The 17,713-nt window shown below is 46.0% G+C and overlaps 2 protein-coding genes across 3 annotated transcripts in view; both read left to right on the forward strand.

Moving 5' to 3' along the window:
• Usp4 (ubiquitin specific peptidase 4) overlaps positions 1 to 10,464 on the forward strand; it is a 42,215-nt gene extending 31,751 nt beyond the window's left edge. For both annotated transcript variants that reach the window (XM_057767127.1, XM_057767128.1), the window contains 7 exons: positions 1,189 to 1,413; positions 4,449 to 4,519; positions 4,917 to 5,035; positions 5,484 to 5,633; positions 6,751 to 6,854; positions 9,000 to 9,088; positions 9,785 to 10,464. In XM_057767127.1, coding sequence (XP_057623110.1) covers positions 1,189 to 1,413; positions 4,449 to 4,519; positions 4,917 to 5,035; positions 5,484 to 5,633; positions 6,751 to 6,854; positions 9,000 to 9,088; positions 9,785 to 9,946 — 920 coding nt within the window. In that variant the 3' untranslated portion in view covers positions 9,947 to 10,464. The remainder of the gene's footprint in view (positions 1 to 1,188; positions 1,414 to 4,448; positions 4,520 to 4,916; positions 5,036 to 5,483; positions 5,634 to 6,750; positions 6,855 to 8,999; positions 9,089 to 9,784) is intronic.
• Positions 10,465 to 10,599: 135 nt separating this feature from the next.
• Positions 10,600 to 17,236, forward strand: C4H3orf62 (chromosome 4 C3orf62 homolog). Its single transcript, XM_057767129.1, has 3 exons — positions 10,600 to 11,870; positions 14,144 to 14,214; positions 16,876 to 17,236. Exons 1-3 carry the CDS (start codon positions 11,449 to 11,451, stop codon positions 17,139 to 17,141), a joined length of 759 nt encoding a protein of 252 aa, XP_057623112.1. The 5' UTR covers positions 10,600 to 11,448; the 3' UTR covers positions 17,142 to 17,236.
• The last annotated feature ends 477 nt before the right edge of the window (positions 17,237 to 17,713 follow it).

Here is a 17,713-nt window from a genome sequence, read left to right on the forward strand (position 1 = left end):
GTTTCTTGTAAAACTGTTTTCTTGAGTGTTTCATTTCAGTGTGCTTTTTCTCTGAACCTATTGGTGAAGGCAGAGTAAGACCATGTGATGTGCAGAACCTAAACTCATCTCAATCCCTGGGTCTCTACTTCCTCAGCATGGACTAGCTCATCTTGTCTGCCCTTGGGGGCTGTCACGTGTTAAATCAAATGCCTAGTACTATAGAGATGTGTAGAGGTGATGCACTTCAACACACACACATTGGGAGGAAGCAGTAACACACTGCAGTATTAAATAAACATTTATCGTTTACTTGTTTATTTGTGGGTTTTGTTGTTTTGAGACAGGGTCTAATTTTTTTTTTTTTTTTTTTTCGAGACAGGGTTTCTCTGTGGTTTTGGAGCCTGTCCTGGAACTAGCTCTTGTAGTCCAGGCTGGCCTCGAACTCACAGAGATCCGCCTGCCTCTGCCTCCCGAGTGCTGGGATTAAAGGCGGAGACAGGGTCTTAATGTGGCTCAAGCTAGCCTCATACTTGCTGTGTGTTTGTGGCTGGCCTTGAACTCAGTATCCTGCCTCAGCCTCCTGAGTGCTGGGCTTATAGGTAGATATCACCGTACCTGACTAAATAAAAAGTTTAACATTGGCCGGATGGTGGTGATGCACATCTTTAATCTCGGCACTTTAGAAACAGAGGCAGATGGATCTCTGTGAGTTCGAGGCCAGCCTGGTCTTCAGAACAAGTTCCCGGATAGTTAGGGCTATACAGAGAAACCTTATTTTGAAAACCCAAGATAAATAAATAAACATTTTTGTAGGGCCCGGGTCTGCCCTTGTTCCTGGGGTGCATTTGCGGGGACAGTTTCTGGTCAGCTAACTAAGCATCCTGTTTGTTTCTGTGCTCTCCCTGCCCCGCCTGGTGATTAGCTGCAGGACTTTGACTCCATTGTTAATATGGTAATTTCCCACCTGCCTGGGCAGGGGTCCTTGTGCAGCAGCTAGATACTTAAGGACTTCCCCAAGTCTAAATAAAGGGCATTCAGCTGATCTCCTTTCGAATGACCCTGGTCTCTTTGTGTGTTCTTTCAATCTCCAGGCCCTTACCCGACTCTGGTGCTCGAACTGTACCGGGGGTGTAACACAGAATCGGGTGTTACACATTTTAACAATGAAATACGGCTCTTATACGGATTGTTTTTCATGTGTGTCAGGAGATGACGAAGAAGAAATGGATCATCAAGAGGAAGGGAAGGAGCAGCTTTCAGAAGCAGAAGGCAGTGGTGAGGACGAGCAGGGAGAGGACCCTAGTGAGACCACCCAGAAGGTGAAAGGCCAGCCGCGGCACAGGAGGCTTTTTACCTTCAGTCTCGTGAACTCCTATGGAACTGCTGATATCAATTCGCTTGCAACTGACGGGAAGCTCCTCAAGCTCAGTTGTAAGTGCTCTCCCCGACCTTTCAGCTAGACTGGGACACTGAAGATCATTGAAAGGCACTTAGTTTACTGTCCTTTTTTTTCTTTTTGGTTTTCTCTGTGTAGCTTTAGAGCCTATCTTTAACCAGAGATAGTTGTTCTCTGTGTTGTCCTGGCTGTCCTAGAACTCACTCTGTAGACCAGGCCGGCCTTGAACTCACAGAGATCCACCTGACTCTGCCTCCCAAATATTGGGATTAAAGGTTTGCACAACCACTGCTCGGGCAGTTTTAATTGTCTTTATGTAGTTCTGTGACCATTTCCTTTGGAAAATGATTGAGGACAAATATATTCTGCATCCTTCAAAGGATTTTCACCTTGTTCCTTTTGGTAGTGGGGTTGGCAGATTTGAGACAAGCATGTGCCTGCTCTCTCTCCCTTTCTCTCTCTCTCTCTCTCTCTCTCTCTCTCTCTCTCTCTCTCTGTTTTGTTTTTTGAGACAGGTTTTCTCTGTTTAGCCCTGACTGACCTGGAACTTGTTTTATAGGCCAGGCTGACCTCGAACTGGCCTCACAGAGATCCACTTGTCTCCCCCAGCAAGTGCTGGGATTAAAGGAATGTGCAACCACTCTCTTGATTATTATTATTATTATTATTATTATTATTTTCAAGACAGGATTTCTCTGTAGCTTTGGAGCCTGTCCTAGAACTCACATGGTAGACCAGGCTGACTGTGAACTCACAGAGATCCACCTGTCTCTGTTCCCAAGTACTGGGATTAAAGGTGTGCACCGCCACCACTGCCCAGTTTGATTATTTTTATATATTTGATGTTTTACCTACATGTATGTCTGTGCACCACATGTGTGCCTGGTGCCCATGGAGACCCCAAGAGGGGATCATATCCCCTACAACTGAAATTCCAATTGTGAATCAACCACCAAGTGGATGCTGGAACTCGAGTCCTCTACGAGAGGAAATGCCATTTTTTTTTTTTTTTAGTTCCAAGAGACTCTTGTTGGTCTGTGTTGGCCTCAGACTTACTGTGTAGCTGATGCTGGCCTTACTCTTCTTTCCACCTCAGGAGTCCTTGGATTCCAAGTTTGCACCACTGTGTCTCACTTTCACCTTGATCCTTAAGGACCTCGGAAGCTCTGCCAGACCTGTCCTCTGACTCAGTGATATTTGTTGTGGTCATGTTAGGAGCATTTCTATAGACTTGTTTCACTCATAAGAATAAGTTCATTTTTTTCTTTGTCCCATTAAAAATACGTAATCAAATATGATGCAACTAGAGGGTAGTTATAGATTTGTATGTCAGGTACACGCAGCTTTGTGATCATGACAGCATGTATTGGGAAGAGGCATCCCCAGGAAGTGGACATACATCATGTGTGACGTCTCCATGGGCAGGGTAGGAGCTGTATCTTTTAGGGCAGAAGTTAACTTGTTAACTACCAGTCCCTCACCTTCCCCCCATCCCTCCTTTGTTTTAATTTTAAAAGTTTTTTGTGTTTGGGTGTTTTCCTGCATGTATATGTGTGCATATGTATGTAGTTGCTTGCAGAGGAACTAGAGCTGTAAGAAGTTAGGAGCCTCCCAACTTGGGTGTTGGGGAGTGAACCCCAGTATTCTATAAGAACAATAAATGGTCTTAACCACCGAGTCATCTTTCCAACCTGACCCAACCCTTTCAAAAATTTTTTTATGTGAATGGGTGTTTTACCTGTATGTAAGTCTGTGTACCATGTGTGTGCCTGCAGAGGCCAGAAGAGGATATCAGATCCCCTGGGACTGGAATTTCAGACAATCAAGAGCAGCCATTGGGTGCTGGGAATTGAACTTGGGTCTTCTGGGAGAGCAGACAAGGCTCTAGCTGTTAAGCCATCTCTCCAGCCTCCAACTTTTTCAATTTTTCACTTATTTAATTCATAGTTCTAGGGATTTTGAACTCATGACTTGTACATAAATGGTAAGGGCTCTAGTGCTAAGCTATAGTTCCCTCCTGTTTTTTTGTTTTGGTTTGTTTGTTTGTTTGTTTTTCTCCCAAGACAGGGTTTCTCTGTGTACCCTTGCCTGTCTTGGGACTCCATAAACCAGGTTGGCTTCAAACTCAGAGATCTGCTTACCTTTGCCTCCCTAGTGCTGGTATTAAAGGTGTGTGCCACCATGCCGGGCCCCTTTCCCTTTTTGAGACACATGTAGCCCATATTGACTGGTCTTGAACTTACTCCGTAGCCAAGGATGGACGCCTGATCCTACTCTAAAAGCTGAGATTACAGCGCAAACCATCACACCCTGCTCTCAGATTAATTTTGCTTCCTTAATCCAGTCTCTTGTTTTCTCTCTCCCTCCGTCCCTCCTTCTCTCTCTCTCTTTCTGCCTCTCTCTGTGTGTCTGTCCCTGTCTCTCTCTGTCTCTGTCTCTCTCTTTCTTTCTGTCTCTCTCTCAGAATCATTCAGTGCCCTGGGGTGCTTGCCAGTAGTGAGCTGGACTGGTGCAGGGTTGTTTCGTTTTCTACCTTGGATGATCTTGGTTTGCCTGGTGTTTGTCTAGGTGAACAGTTGAAAACAGTTACTGTAGCTGTTGTGTCAGATTTTTTTTTTTGGTTTTTCAAGACAGGGTTTCTCTGTGGTTTTGGAGCCTCTCCTGGAACTAGCTCTGTAGACCAGGCTGGTCTCGAACTCACAGAGATCCGCCTGCCTCTGCCTCCTGAGTGCTGGGATTAAAGGCGTGCGCCACCACCGCCCAGTGTGTCAGATTTTTTTTATGCTTCAGGCAAGAGGCTAAGTCTGTTCCCAGTCCCTCCAGCTCCACCCTGCATATGTCCTGTCAAGGAGTAGATCCGTAGCACTAAGGAAGTCTTTGTCAAAAGCTTTGGGAGGTAGGGGTTCAAAATAGCTGCCCCAAGGCCTAGCATTGATCTCCTCGGTGGCTGGTGGTGGGTGAGCAGGTGTGGTGGTTCTGCCTAAGTGTGGCCCTTCTTACTCTGGCCACTTGGAGAGCCTCTCTTATGCTGGTCATTCCATAATGAGTGACACTATGGTCCCCTCCACAGCTCGATCCACACTGGCCATTGACTGGGACAGTGAGACCCGAAGCCTTTACTATGATGAGCAAGAATCTGAGGTAGGTCATTTGGGGTTTGTGGTCAGTGCTCTGGAAATACATTTACGGTCCTCTCACTGATAGAACAACAGTTTAACAAGTTTTCCTGAGAACTTGAAAAGCACCCAAGACTTTGTCTTTTTGTATTCAGAGACCCCGGAAAGTGTAGTATATCCCAGGCAGAGAGAGCCTCTGTAGCTTTTTTCCCTTTTTTCTTGAGGCAGGGTTTCTCTGTGTAGCCCTAGCTGTCCTGGAACTGCTCTGTAGACCAGGCTGGCCTTGAACTCAGAGATCTGCCTATCTCTACTTCCTGAGTGCTGGGAATAAAGGTGTGCACCACCACTGCTCCTCTGACAGCCTTAGTTTCTTGAGCAAGTAAGATGGTTCTCCACCAGAACTCAGTGCTTATTTCTTGCAGGCCTGTGAGAAGCATGTGAGCATGTCACAGCCTCAGAAGAAGAAGAGGACCGCAGTAGCCCTGAGAGAGTGCATTGAGCTCTTTACCACCATGGAGACCCTTGGGGAGCACGACCCCTGGTATGTGCGCCCAGATGCTGAGCAGGGGATTCATGAATTCATAGGGTCTGAGGGTTGCTGGGACCATCTCTATGCACAGAAACCTCTTCTGTGCTTGGAGAGATCACCTTTCTGCATGGCCAGTTCTATAATATGTCATTGTGTGTGCGGACTGTGTTTTCTGGACTGAAAAAGCCATAGTCCTTGCTGATAAGTACCTGGACTGACGGGTTCAACTCCTAGCACCCACATGGCAGCTCACAGCCTTCTGTAACTGCAGTTCCAGGTGACCCAACACCCTCATGCAGACAAAATGCCAATACATATAAAATAAAATTAAATAAAATCTTAGAGACAAAACAAAATACTGGGGTTTAGTCCTGCTTGAAAGGATAGCTCTGTGACAGAGTAGCTGTGTCCCCACGTAAGTGCACAGGTGGTTCCTGCTGCCCTGGTCTTTTCTCCTCAGGTACTGTCCCACCTGTAAGAAACACCAACAGGCAACAAAGAAGTTTGACTTGTGGTCTTTGCCCAAGATCCTGGTGGTTCATCTCAAACGCTTCTCCTATAACAGATACTGGCGGGATAAACTTGACACGGTTGTGGAGTTCCCAGTCAGGTGGGTGTGGGCACCTGCAGGTGTGTGCCGGTCAGGGGAGAGGGTGCTCGGGTTAGGTTGTGTTACTTGGCTCTGGGAGGTTGACTTGTGGAGCCATCCTCCTCCGCACCCTCGCACTAGTGGGAACCGTCCCTGATAGAACAGCCCTACGGATTGTTTGTGTTACCGCTGGTCCTCCTCTTGAGTCCTCCCACCAGCCTATGGTCTGCTTTGCTGGCCCGTCATTGGTGTTAGGGACCTGGTCTCAGCCAGGCCAGCACAGGCCCAGTGCTGCTTCTCATGAACAGGAACATGGCGGTCAGAGCCGCCTACCAATGGAACTGATCTTTAGATGGGTGTGGTTGTGTGTGCTTGCAATCCTTCGCTGAGGTGGGAAAATAATTGATTGTTCAAATCCACCCTGATAATTTAAAACTTTTTCCTTTTTTTTTTCCCCCAAAGTTTTTCAGGGATTCTCTGTGTAGTCATGGCTGTTTTGAAACTCGTTCTGTAAACCAGGCTAACCTCGAACTCTGAGAGAAATCCCTGCCTCTGCCTCCTGTGTGCTGGAATTAAAGCATGTACCACCATGCCTTATTCTCTTTTACCCTTTTTGTATTTTTGAACATTTCAGTGTGAGCCAGTGAGACAGCTCAGTGAGTCACAGCACCGGCCACACAGACCTAATGGCCCGAGTCTGATCCCCAGATTCCATGGTCGAAAAAGAGAACCTCCTAAGAGCTGTTCTCAGATAACTGTGATGTGGTGTTAACGGCTGCACTCAGTTCCTCACTCAGGCACACACATACACAACAATAATAACAAAGAAAATTCCAAACTAGGAAAGCCTCCCAGGGTCTGCGCTGACATTTCAGGGGTTGCAGCTCGGTTAATAGCAGCCTCCCGACTCAGGCTGAAGCCCTCTTTGACGTCTTCTTACTGCTGTTGGAACCCGCACAGTATGGTAGCGCCACAACTTGGACCTCTCCCGGGTTCTAAGCCTAACAAGTGGTCACTCTGCCCTGGTCTGTCTCTCCTCACATAGTTTGGGTGTTTTCCTACACTCGGGTGTGTTGATGAAAGGGTTGCTGGGCTACAGAGTTTAACTTATTTATGGGGTATTATATTTTTCACTCAGATCTCTGAACATGTCCGAGTTTGTCTGTGACCAGTCAGCAAGACCTTATGTTTATGACCTAATTGCTGTCTCCAATCACTATGGAGCCATGGGGGTTGGTCACTGTAAGTATTGGCATCTGCTTACTTCAGATGTGTGGAAATGCCCTGCCTGGTGTTCTCTCAGCCTCTTCCTGGATGCCTGGCACTGCCATTATCCCCTGGCTTGTTTATAGTTCCTAGCTATAGGCTTTCTCAATCCCTCGCCCTTTCTAACCCCCTTCCTTTCTCCTTTCTAACTTTTCATATTCTTTAATTCTGTACTGCTAACGTGGTGAGTTGTCCCACTGATAATCCCATGCTGGTCTGGAGCTCATCATGTCGTCAGTCAGGGTAACCTAGGACTCCAGGCGGTCCCTACCTTAGTCTCTCAAGCAGGGGTCATGCTGGGTTTATCTCTGGGATTTTCTCTTAAGACAATGACATGATAAAACTTTATGCACAAAAACGTTTGCCTCTGTTTGTTTTGATTTTTCAAGCTAGGGTTTCCTCTGTGTAGCCCTGGCTGTCCTGGAACTAGCTCTGTAGACAGATGGGCCTTGAACTCAGAAATCTGCCTACCTCTTCTGCCTCCCAGATGTTAGGATTAAAGATGTGCACCACTGCACCTGGCTCATTCCCCATCTCTATTAGCAGATGTGTTTGAGAGCACAGCTGATACAGCTGTCCAGGGCCTTGATCAGAGTTCTCAGCCTCTTCAGAATACATGGGAAGTGCCCTGATAATCAAAAACAGCTCTGTAAAATTAGTATCTTTAGAAGCAGCATCCCAGCTCTGCAAAAGTGGAGAAAATACAAGGGGTACAGAGATCTAGAATGAGAAATGCCAAAATTAGTTTATTTTTGGTGTAGTTTGGTTTGATTTTGAGACAGAATCTCATTGTGCATCCCAGGCTGGCTTGTAACTTGCCAGGTAATCCTTGATGGCCTTGAACTGTAGTGCTTTCCATCCCAGCTGTTTACGCGCTGAGATGATAGGTATACATGACCTTACCCAGCAAAAAAGTGATTTCTTTCTTTTGACGTATTTCCCAGAATTTCTGGTTCACTTTATGGAAACTTTTTTTTGTATTTTTGTTGTTGTTGTTGCTGTTGAGACAAGACCTTATTATGAAGCTCTGGCTGTCAGAATGCTTACACTCACCCGCCTGCCTAGCCTTCCAACTGTTTTAGCTATATATTACCAGTTTTGAGGGGGGCATTACTTTTCCCCCAGTGCTGGGGGATGGAATTTGGAGCCTTGTGCAGTCTAGATTAGTCCAGCTACTGAGCTGCAGCTCCAGCCTGCCTGCCACAGATACTGTCGCAGCTGTGGAGAAAAGAAATGGAAAGCTTCTTGTTCCCCTCTCAGCTCTGCAAACCCAGTGGTCACTGTTTTCCAACCAGAATTCCTCTACTGGCTCCAGAGGCACTAAGAACATTCTGCCGAAGATGAAGCCATCTGCTCTTGTTGTGCTTAAATCTTGGAAGTATCAGTGCCTTCGCCAAGTCCCTCTGTGGCTCTGGATTGCACTCATGACCATGTTGTTTGTTGGGGCACTGGTGGAAATCCTGGGCAAGTGCTGTCACTGCACCGTGTCTAGCACTGATCACAGCCATTAGACCCCAGACAGCTGGAGAGATGGCTCAATAGCGGAGAGCACTGTTGTTCCAGGACCTGAGTCTAGTTCCCAGCACATTCGGCTGACTCCCAGCACCACCTTATCACCTCTGTGGGCATTTGCACTCCTGTGCTCATAACCACCCCCTCCATGTAATTAAATAATAGATCTTTATTAAAAAATAAAAGTTGGGTGTGGTGGCACATATCTTTAATCCCAGTACTCTGGAGACAGAGACAGGTGAATCTCTGAGTTCAAGGGCACCCTGATCTACTAGTGAGTTCCTGGACAGCCAGGGCTACACAGAGAAACAAACAAACTTATTGTTACTTATATGTATGTGCATATTAGTTATAGAATTTTGTGGTGGTGGTGTTTTCTATTTGAGACCTATTCAACCCTCCCTAGATTTGGCTGGGTTGGCCTTGTACTTGGGGGCAGCACTCTTGTCCCTGCCTCCCGAGCGAATTCACACCGGCTGTACACTATTCTTAATGTCAGTGTCAATGTTTTTGGGTGTGAACCTGTGTTTGTATTCCATCCTAGCCCTAATGAAATAACCAGATTCATTTTCCTGCTGGCCATTAGAGCGTTTTATTTGTAACTTGCAGACACTGCATATGCGAAGAACAGACTGAATGGGAAGTGGTATTACTTTGATGACAGCAACGTGTCCCTGGCTTCTGAGGATCAGATAGTGGTGAGTACCTGGCCCAGATACCCACTTTTCTCCGGTTATCTTAACAAGCCAAAAAGGTCCTCTTAGGCCATTGGTTACTTCATTATCTGGAGAGGCTCTGGGTGGAGTAGAGTGGACTGCCATTCATTCTAGATCTTTCCTAATGGAAAAGCTCAGTTTTCCTTGAGGTACTAGATCATAGTAATCCTGCATTTCCCCACAGCCGTGGCCAGGAGGTCAGGAGGCAGCCAGTAAAAGGCCTTTCTGGGTGCTCTTAGGTGTGGCTGTGCAAACAAGGTGGCAGACTGACTGTGCTTGTTCACTCGCTCACTCACCCCTCCTTCAGGGTGTTTGTTTATTGAGGTGTGGCTTTCTACACATCCCTAATCCTAACTCACTTTGTGTGTCAGGCTAACCTAAAACTTACAGTAATTCTCCTGCCTCTGCTTTCTGAGTACTGGGATTACAGGTGTGTGTAACCACATCCAGTTTCAGATTGATTTTTTTTTGTTTTGTTTTTTTTTTTTTTGGAGAAAGGGTTTTACTCTGAAACCCAGGCTGGCAAAAAAAAAAAACCACCCTCCTTTCCCAGGCTCTTTTCCCCTTGCTGGGATTATAGGCAGGAGCTACCATGAGTTTAGTATAGAATGGTGAGGAAAGGGTGGGGACAGGTGTGTGTTCCCAGTAAATGGACTCCCTCCCTCCCTTGTATTTTAGACTAAAGCTGCCTACGTGCTATTCTACCAGCGTCGTGATGACGAATGTCACAGTGCGCCCTCGCTCACCGCTTTCCCAGGCTCTTCTGGTGGAGCCATGAGGCTGGGCAGCTCGCAGCAGGGCCTGGGAGATGATGAGGCTTCCAACATGGACACCAACTGATGCTGACTCAGCGGCCCTGCCACCTCCCCACCTCACAGCAGTGTCCTCCTCCAGGAGAATGCCTTTGACACTCTTGAAGACTGCTCATGTCAATCTTAAAACCAGATGAGGAAATTTCCTTCTTTTATGAGAAGAGAAAAGAAAAGAAAGACCCTGTTCTCTCAGAAGGGTTATGTTAAGAGGCTGAATTATTTTTTCTTTTAAATGGGTGTTGAGATAAACCTGTGGAGCTGAAGTGTGGGGTGGGATTTGGTACACAGTGAAGCTTGTCTCATGGATTCCAAAGAATGGAGAGGAACACCCTGTAGTTGAGTATGGTGCAGCCATGAAGACCCATGCAGGGCTGCTCTGAACTCCTGGGTTTGGGTTCTGGTGCCCATACTGGTCACCCCGGTAGTCTGGCCACAGTAAACCAAGCCTCTAGTAAACTTGATGCTGTGCTCGAGTCCTTTGCTGTTCACTGAGATGGGTTTATAGTTTTCTGAACATTAGCAGCAGTAAATTATTACTGGAGCCCATTTCTAGTCTCTGTTCTCAGAATTTCCCAGCTCTTGGGGGTCTTGTTTTCAGTTTCTGTGGAACCTTCAAGTTCTGTTTTAACACCACTGTCCTTGATAAAAGCTGATTCTATGTGGAACTTTAACACTCTCTTAAAATAAGTCCATTCATAAAATTGGGTGCAGTGTGTGGCATTGTTTCTCCATGTTGGCTTCAGAGAAACACTATGATTGTTTGCCAGGTCTTCAAAACACTTAAATGTGGTTTAAGAAAATACTGTTTCCAGCAGGGCAACCGTGACCATGCCTTTTAAGCCCAGCCCTGGGAGGCAGAGGCAGGTGAATCTGAATTAAAGGCCAGCCTGGTCCACGGAGCAAATTCCTAGACAGCCAGGGAAACCATCTTGGAAACAACCCCGCGCCACCCCGATCCCCCACCCCCCACCCCCGGAAAAAAAAAGTTTTCAGTAACAGATATCTCCGGACTGGAATGTTTTCCTTATCCCGATGGCGCTACACCTTACTCTTCACCTGCTAATAGGTCACTTCTCGAGGCCTTTGTTGCCCCTTGTGGTCATGTGAGTTTTGACCGACCTTTTACCTAGTACGTGGGGGGTTGGGAGTCGCGTCTTGGCACGTGAGCGCAGTGTCCGTTGGGCACTCTTGTGCGGCCACGGCTGGGTGAGGACGCAGTAGGGGCCCCTTCCGGCCTAGATTGGCCATAGTTTGGGGACCCAGACAACTGGGTCGCAGTGGGGGGCGGCGGTGGGAAAGGCCCAGCGGCAACCAGCTAAGGAAGCTCATGGGGGTTAAGCGGGTTGTATCGGGCCTTTCCCTGCGATCTGGGGTTCTGAGAATGGTGGGCAATAATCCCCTCTCAGAGGAAAAGAAGGATGATGTGGTGTAAGCGTAAATCAAACTTGAAATCCGGGTAGAATCTCAGCCTCTTGTATAGCATCATTACCGCGTTGCTCTGTGCATTTCGATTATTAAATAATAAAAGGCATGGTCGCTTTTAGGGAAATGTCTGAGAAACTACGAAGATGCAGAAAGGAGCTGACTGCAGCCATAGACCGAGCCTTTGAAGGAGTCAGGCATTCCCAGGAGTGCACAGGCCCACAGAGGCTGGACGCCCCATCGCTCGCCTCTCTGCCCGTGCACAGGCTGTTCTGCCGAAACCCACTGGCAGCTTGCCCCTCTGCTACCCCCTGCGCTGCGCTGGTAGCCTCATGTACTCCTGAGAATGAGAACCCTGTCTTTGCACCACACCATGTCCCAGTTAATGCAAAGCCCCTTCCTTTATACCCTAAAAGAAAACCTCTGACCAGCAAGGAAAATGTCTTGATGCACTCTTCCATTTTGGCACGTGAAAAACAGTTTTGGAGAGCTGCAGGAGATGGGGAAAACTGGAGAAAAGAAAGTTTAAGGTGATTTTAATTTGATTGCTTAATAGCATCAATTAGGGAGAACCGTTTCTTTAAAAAAAAAAAAAGGTCTGATTTGTTATTAAGCTAGCCTTCTCTTGGGAGTACCAAGAATGTACAGGAAATTGATACACAGTTTTTAGAATCTGACCCCAACAGACAGTTACGTTTTGTTGTATATATTTGGGCTGAAGCCGGGCGGTGGTATTGCACATCTTTAATCCCAGCACTCGGGAGGCAGAGGCAGGAGGATCTCTGGGAGTTCGAGGCCAGCCTGGTCTACAAGAGCTAGTTCCGGGACAGGCACCAAAGCTACAGAGAAACCCTGTCTTGAAAAACAAAGCTATATATATATATATATATATATATATATATATATATATATATATATATATATATATATATATATATATACTTGGGCTGAAAACTCTAGCTATCCAGGCATGGAAACTATGGTACCTAGAGGGCAATCAAAAAAATTTAATTATTTTTAAATGTGTGGGTGGTTGTTGAGGATTGAACCAGAGGTCTTATACATGCTAAGGCAAACATTCTACCGCTTATCAACGAGCCTTAGCAATGGAGGGTTTTCCTAATTTGTATTTTGTATGTGTCGATGTTTTGCCTACAGAGGCCAAAGGCTGTGGCATTGCCTCCCCAGCAGCTAGAGGGACTGAAAGTTGTGAGCTGCCGTGTAGGTGCTGTGCGATTGGAACAGCAGCCACTGCTCTCAGCCGACGAGCCATCTCCAACCGCCCACTTTTTCTCATTTTATATTTTTATTAGTATGTATATGTGTGTGTGGATGGAGTGTAGACATAGGCATGACATAGAATGTCTATGGAAATCAAAGAGAAACCTTCAGGAGTTGATTCTCTCCTCTGTGGGTTCAGGGATCCAACTCAAGTTGTCACGCTTGCATTTGCATTGCTGTGTCATTCTGCCAGCCTAGTTTTGCTTTTTTTTTTTAAAAAAAAAAAACTAATGTAGACCATATGGCTTTAAGCTCCTGTGTAGCTGAGGGTAACTTTGAACTCGGATCTCTGAGTCTTAAGTCCCAAGTGCAGGAATTATAGACATGAGCTACCAGTCCTGAGTGATCTGATTTAAATACAAACACTCTAAACTGCAAAAACAAAAATACCACATACCATCTTCCATGTTCGTAGCCAGGGCAGTGGCCTTTACCTTCCTTTGCCCACACTTAGATCCATGACGTGGCCCTGCTTCCTGGCTTTATCTGTGTCTGTGTTTCAGCCAGGCTGTGGTGGAGTACACCTTTAATCTCAGCAAGCAGGTATCTGAGTTCGAGGCCACCATGGTCTACAGAGCAAGTTCCAGGGTAACCTGGACTGCACAGAGGAACCCTGTCTCAAAAACTAAACCAAACCAAACCAAAAATACCTTTTGATTGTCTCCTTTACAGCCACTAAGTAGCTACAAACTGTCCCATTCTCGAAAAACAAAAAAAAAAACAACAACAACAAAAAACCCAAAAAAAGAAAGATGGCTCAGATCCTGAGTTCAATTCCCAGTGACCATATGACAGCTCACAACCATCTATAAGATCTGGTGCCCTCTTCTGGCATGTAGGCATACATGCAGGAGGAACATTATACATAATTTTTTTTTTTTTTTTTTGGTTTTTTGAGACAGGGTTTCTCTGTAGCTTTGGAGCCTGTCCTGGAACTCCCTTTTTAGACCAGGCTGGTCTCGAACTCACAGAGATCCGCCTGCCTCTGCCTCCCGAGTGCTGGGATTGAAGGCATGCGCCACCACCGCCCAGCTACATAATAAATCTTAAAAACAAAACAAAATTAGACAAACACCAAATCAGTTGCATTTTAGATTATCTCAAGTTTTTCTTATTTATTTATTATGTATACAATATTCTGCTTGTATGTCTGCAGGCCAGAAGAGGGCACCAGACCTCATTACAGATGGTTGTGAGCCACCATGTGGTTGCCGGGAATTGAACTCGGGACCTTTGGAAGAGCAGGCAATGCTCTTAACCTCTGAGCCATCTCTCCAGCCCCCCCTTTTTTTTTCTTTTTGAGACAGGTTTTCTCTGTAGCTTTGGACCCTGTCCTGGAACTAGCTCTTGTAGACCAGGCTGGTCTTGAACTCACAGAGATCTGCCTGCCTCTGCTTCCCGAGTACTGGGATTAAAGGCATGGACCACTACCGCCCGGCTTATCTGAAGTTTTTCAGTATTTTCCTGAAAGAATATCTAATTCCCCATCTTCTTCCCCCACCCGCACCCATCTGGACTGCAGGAAGGATGACTCAAATATGCTGCTGAGCAGTTCTAGCCAAGAGGTCACAAAGGACCTGCTGGATATGATTGGTAAGTAGAAAGCTGGGCCACTCTTTGCTCGGTCCCTCACATAGGCCAGGAGGCCACACATCTTGTTTGGAAATTTAGTTTGCCCAAAGCAGACTCAGTAGAGAACCGTGAAATCATCAATACTGCCCCTTTCTTCAATGAACAGGTAACCTAGTGAGGTCACAGGTCAATAAGATCATTACCTAAGTGTCTTATAATCTGGGCCCCCTGAAGGAACAGAGAACAGCCTTCAGACCTTAGTGCAGAGATGAAGGAAGTGGGGTACAGGCCCAAGGAGGAAGAGAGGACAAATAGTCTACCCGGTGGGAAATGCAGTGATGGAAGAAATCTTTCTTGTAGCTGAGTGGGGTGACACCTGCCTTTAATCGCGGCACTTGGAAGGCAGAGGCATGCAGATATGTATGAATTTGAGGCCAACCTAGACTGCAGAGTGAGACACTGTCGCAAAGAATAAGATCTGTCTCCCTAGAAATAACCACTTAACATAGTACTATATGTTTTATTAGACAGTTTACCTTTATCAAACACTTTTATTATTTTTAATTACGTATATGTCTGTGTGTATCTTGAGTGTGCGTGACCTCAGAGGCCAAAGGTGTTGCCTCCCTCTGGGGCTAGAATTACATTACAGGAGGCTATGAGCCACCAGGCATGGATGCCTGTAACTAAATCTGGGCCCTTTGCAAAAGCAGTTAAATGCTCTTAACTGCTGAGGCATCTCTCAAGCTCCATTTTTTTTTCTTTTTCTTTTTTTTTTTTTTTTTGTTTTGGTTTTAGAGAAAGGGTTTCTCTGTGTAGCTTTGGATCCTGTCCTTGAACTTGCTCTGTAAACCAGGCTGGCCTCGGACTCACAGTGATCCGCCTGCCTCTGCCTTCCAAGTGCTGGGATTAAAAAAGTGTGCCACCACCACCCAGCCCCATTTTTCTTTTAAATTTTTTTAAAATTTCTTTTTTTTTTTTTATTAATCTAGGCACAGTTTGAAGATTGAGTGTTTGCCTGCAGGTATATTTGGGGACCATATGTGTGAGTGCTTTGTGAATAGAGGCCAGAAGAGGTGTTGGGATTTCCTGGAACTGGAATTCCAGAGTTGTGAGCCTCCACGTAGGTGCCAAGAACTAAATGTGTCTTTCTTCTACACGAACAGAAAGTCCTCTTAATAACTGAGCCATCTTTTGCAGCCCCTACCCCACCCATCCCATTTTTGTTATTTTTGTTTTGTTTTTGAGACTCCCTAGGGCTACACCAAGCTTTTTCTTTTTCAGACAGACTCTGGCTGGATAGGCCAGGCTGATCTCAAATTTGTAATCCTCCTGCTTGACTCTTCTGAGTACTGGATGATAAGCATGCACCAGCACACCCAGCAATTAGACGTTTATCCTACATACATTCTATATCTGTATGTTCTCTGAACTGTGTCCTATTCCTAAATGACTCATTGCAGTGAACCAGCATCTCCTGGTTAGGGGACACATAGCTGCAGGCATTGCCAGAAACTGTGGACGTGGAAGAATCCCCAGATTAGAAAGGACTCAAGGGAGATCTAATGAGGGATGGTGCTTGCATTGGGCCCCAAAACCTTTCTGTAATTTTGGATGACTGACTGTCCTCTGCTAGCCCCAGGAGATAAGTTGAAGTCATTGCTGCCTCTGTCCATTGTTTCCCGGGACCTCCCAGTACCTGTCTCCTCCTGACTACCCGCAGACCCTGCTTTTCATACTCATCACCCCCACAGGTCAGCGAGTTCTGAGAGCTGGAACAAGCAGGCATATTCCATTTATACTATGCTTGAGAATGCGCACATAATCAGGACTGGTGGCTCACTTGTGTGTGCTGTGACAGGAACGTCTAGTTCTGTATAGCCCCTGAGATGCTTACCCATTTATGGTTTGTGTGTCTGTTTGCTTGCTAGCTTGTGGTAGTAAGGTATCAGACTAGACAATGATTCTTTCATGAGTTACATACATTAGTTTTGTGCTTTTTAACTTAAGTATGAAATGTTCTCAGAAACTTTTTTTTTCTGAGATAGGGTTTCTCTGTGTAGCTCTGGCTGTCCTGGAACTAACTCTGTAGATCAGGCTGGTCTAGAACTCACAGAGATCCACCTGCCTCTACCTTCTTGAGTGCTGGGATAAAAAGCATGTGCCACTACTGCCTGGCCTCATGTTGGGCACCCGTATGTAGCATGAGTTCTAATAGGTATTAATAATAAAAGTCCGAGTCACATAGAGGGAAATATAAAAGATCAGAGAGACAAAGGAGCAAAACCATGGCCACCTTATCTACTCAGCTTCCCAGCCAAAAAGAGACTGAGCTCCTGTCTTCACCCACTATATCATTTCCTCTCCCTGCCCAGCCATATCACTTCCTGTCTATAGACTCCAGACCTCTGTGGTTAACTAGAGGCTAGCTATGCCCTTTGATCTTTAGGCAAGCTTTATTTGTGCAAACAAGATATCACCACAACAGGGTATCTTTGTGTAATAGCACTGGCTGTCCTGGAACTCATTCTGTAGACCAGGCTGGCCTAGAACTCACAGAGATCCATCTGTCTCTGCCTCCTGAGTGCTGGGATCAAAGGTGTGTGCCACTACTGCCTGGCTATTTTCAGAATCTTCTAAATTGAACTATAAAGCTGAATGTTGTTTTGTTATTGTTTTAAGACCATACAAGTATCCGAACTATTGAAGAACTGGCTGGAAAACTAGAATTTGAAAACGAATTGAACCGTGTGTGTGGACGCTGCCAAGATTCACCCCTTAAGGAGGAGGCCTGGGCCCTGCTTGTGGATGAGAGCCCTCGGAAGTCTTTGGATGCTGACCCTGGGAGCCTCAAGCAGGCTTTTGATGACCAGAATATTGTTGAGACTGTTCTGGACTTGGAGGAGGATTACAACTTGATGACCTCTTTTAAATACCAAATAGAGTAAGGTTAGCAGCAGCAAGTCCTGACTCTTGACAAGGGGTTGGCAGAGCCTGAATCACCACATACTGTAACTCCTGCTGAATCCCATTGTGAGTTGAGTCTGGCTTTAATATTCTGTTATTTTGAAATGTTTGGAGTTTTTTTTTTGACTTGACATTTTTTAAAGTGTGTTTTTGATTGGTGTTCAATATATACAATGCCTTTGGTAGGTTGTGCCTTTGCTCTTTCTCCATATTCCTGGAAAAGATGGGTACTGTAACCAGAATGGATTTGCCACCTGGGACTAGTCCACCACAGGTAAACTCGATTCAGAAGAGCCAGGCTCACACTCGAGTTTGGCTTGGGCCCTCCGCTCCCCTCACACACTTTGCACACAGGAACTCTGTTTCCTGCATCCAGGCTTTCTTCATGTCTTGGTTTACCACCTTTATTTTCCTATCCCTATCCTCCCCAGACTGCCTCTGTGCAGGATTCCAGACTGTCTCCTTTAGGACCTATGTATCCTCCACAGACACATGGACCCCAACTGAGGGGGCAGGAAAGGGACAGTCAGCACAGGTTCACACCTGAACCACA

The sequence above is a fragment of the Chionomys nivalis genome, chromosome 4 (genome assembly GCF_950005125.1).
Source record: "Chionomys nivalis chromosome 4, mChiNiv1.1, whole genome shotgun sequence".
Lineage (NCBI taxonomy): Eukaryota > Metazoa > Chordata > Mammalia > Rodentia > Cricetidae > Chionomys > Chionomys nivalis.

Coding starts and splice junctions, on each gene's coding strand:
- C4H3orf62 (XM_057767129.1), top strand. CDS start 11,449: ATGGTCGCTTTTAGGGAAATGTCTGAGAAACTACGAAGATGCAGAAAG. Junction 11,871..14,143: donor TGGAGAAAAGAAAGTTTAAG/GTGATTTTAATT, acceptor TCTGGACTGCAG/GAAGGATGACTCAAATATGC. Junction 14,215..16,875: donor GGACCTGCTGGATATGATTG/GTAAGTAGAAAG, acceptor TATTGTTTTAAG/ACCATACAAGTATCCGAACT.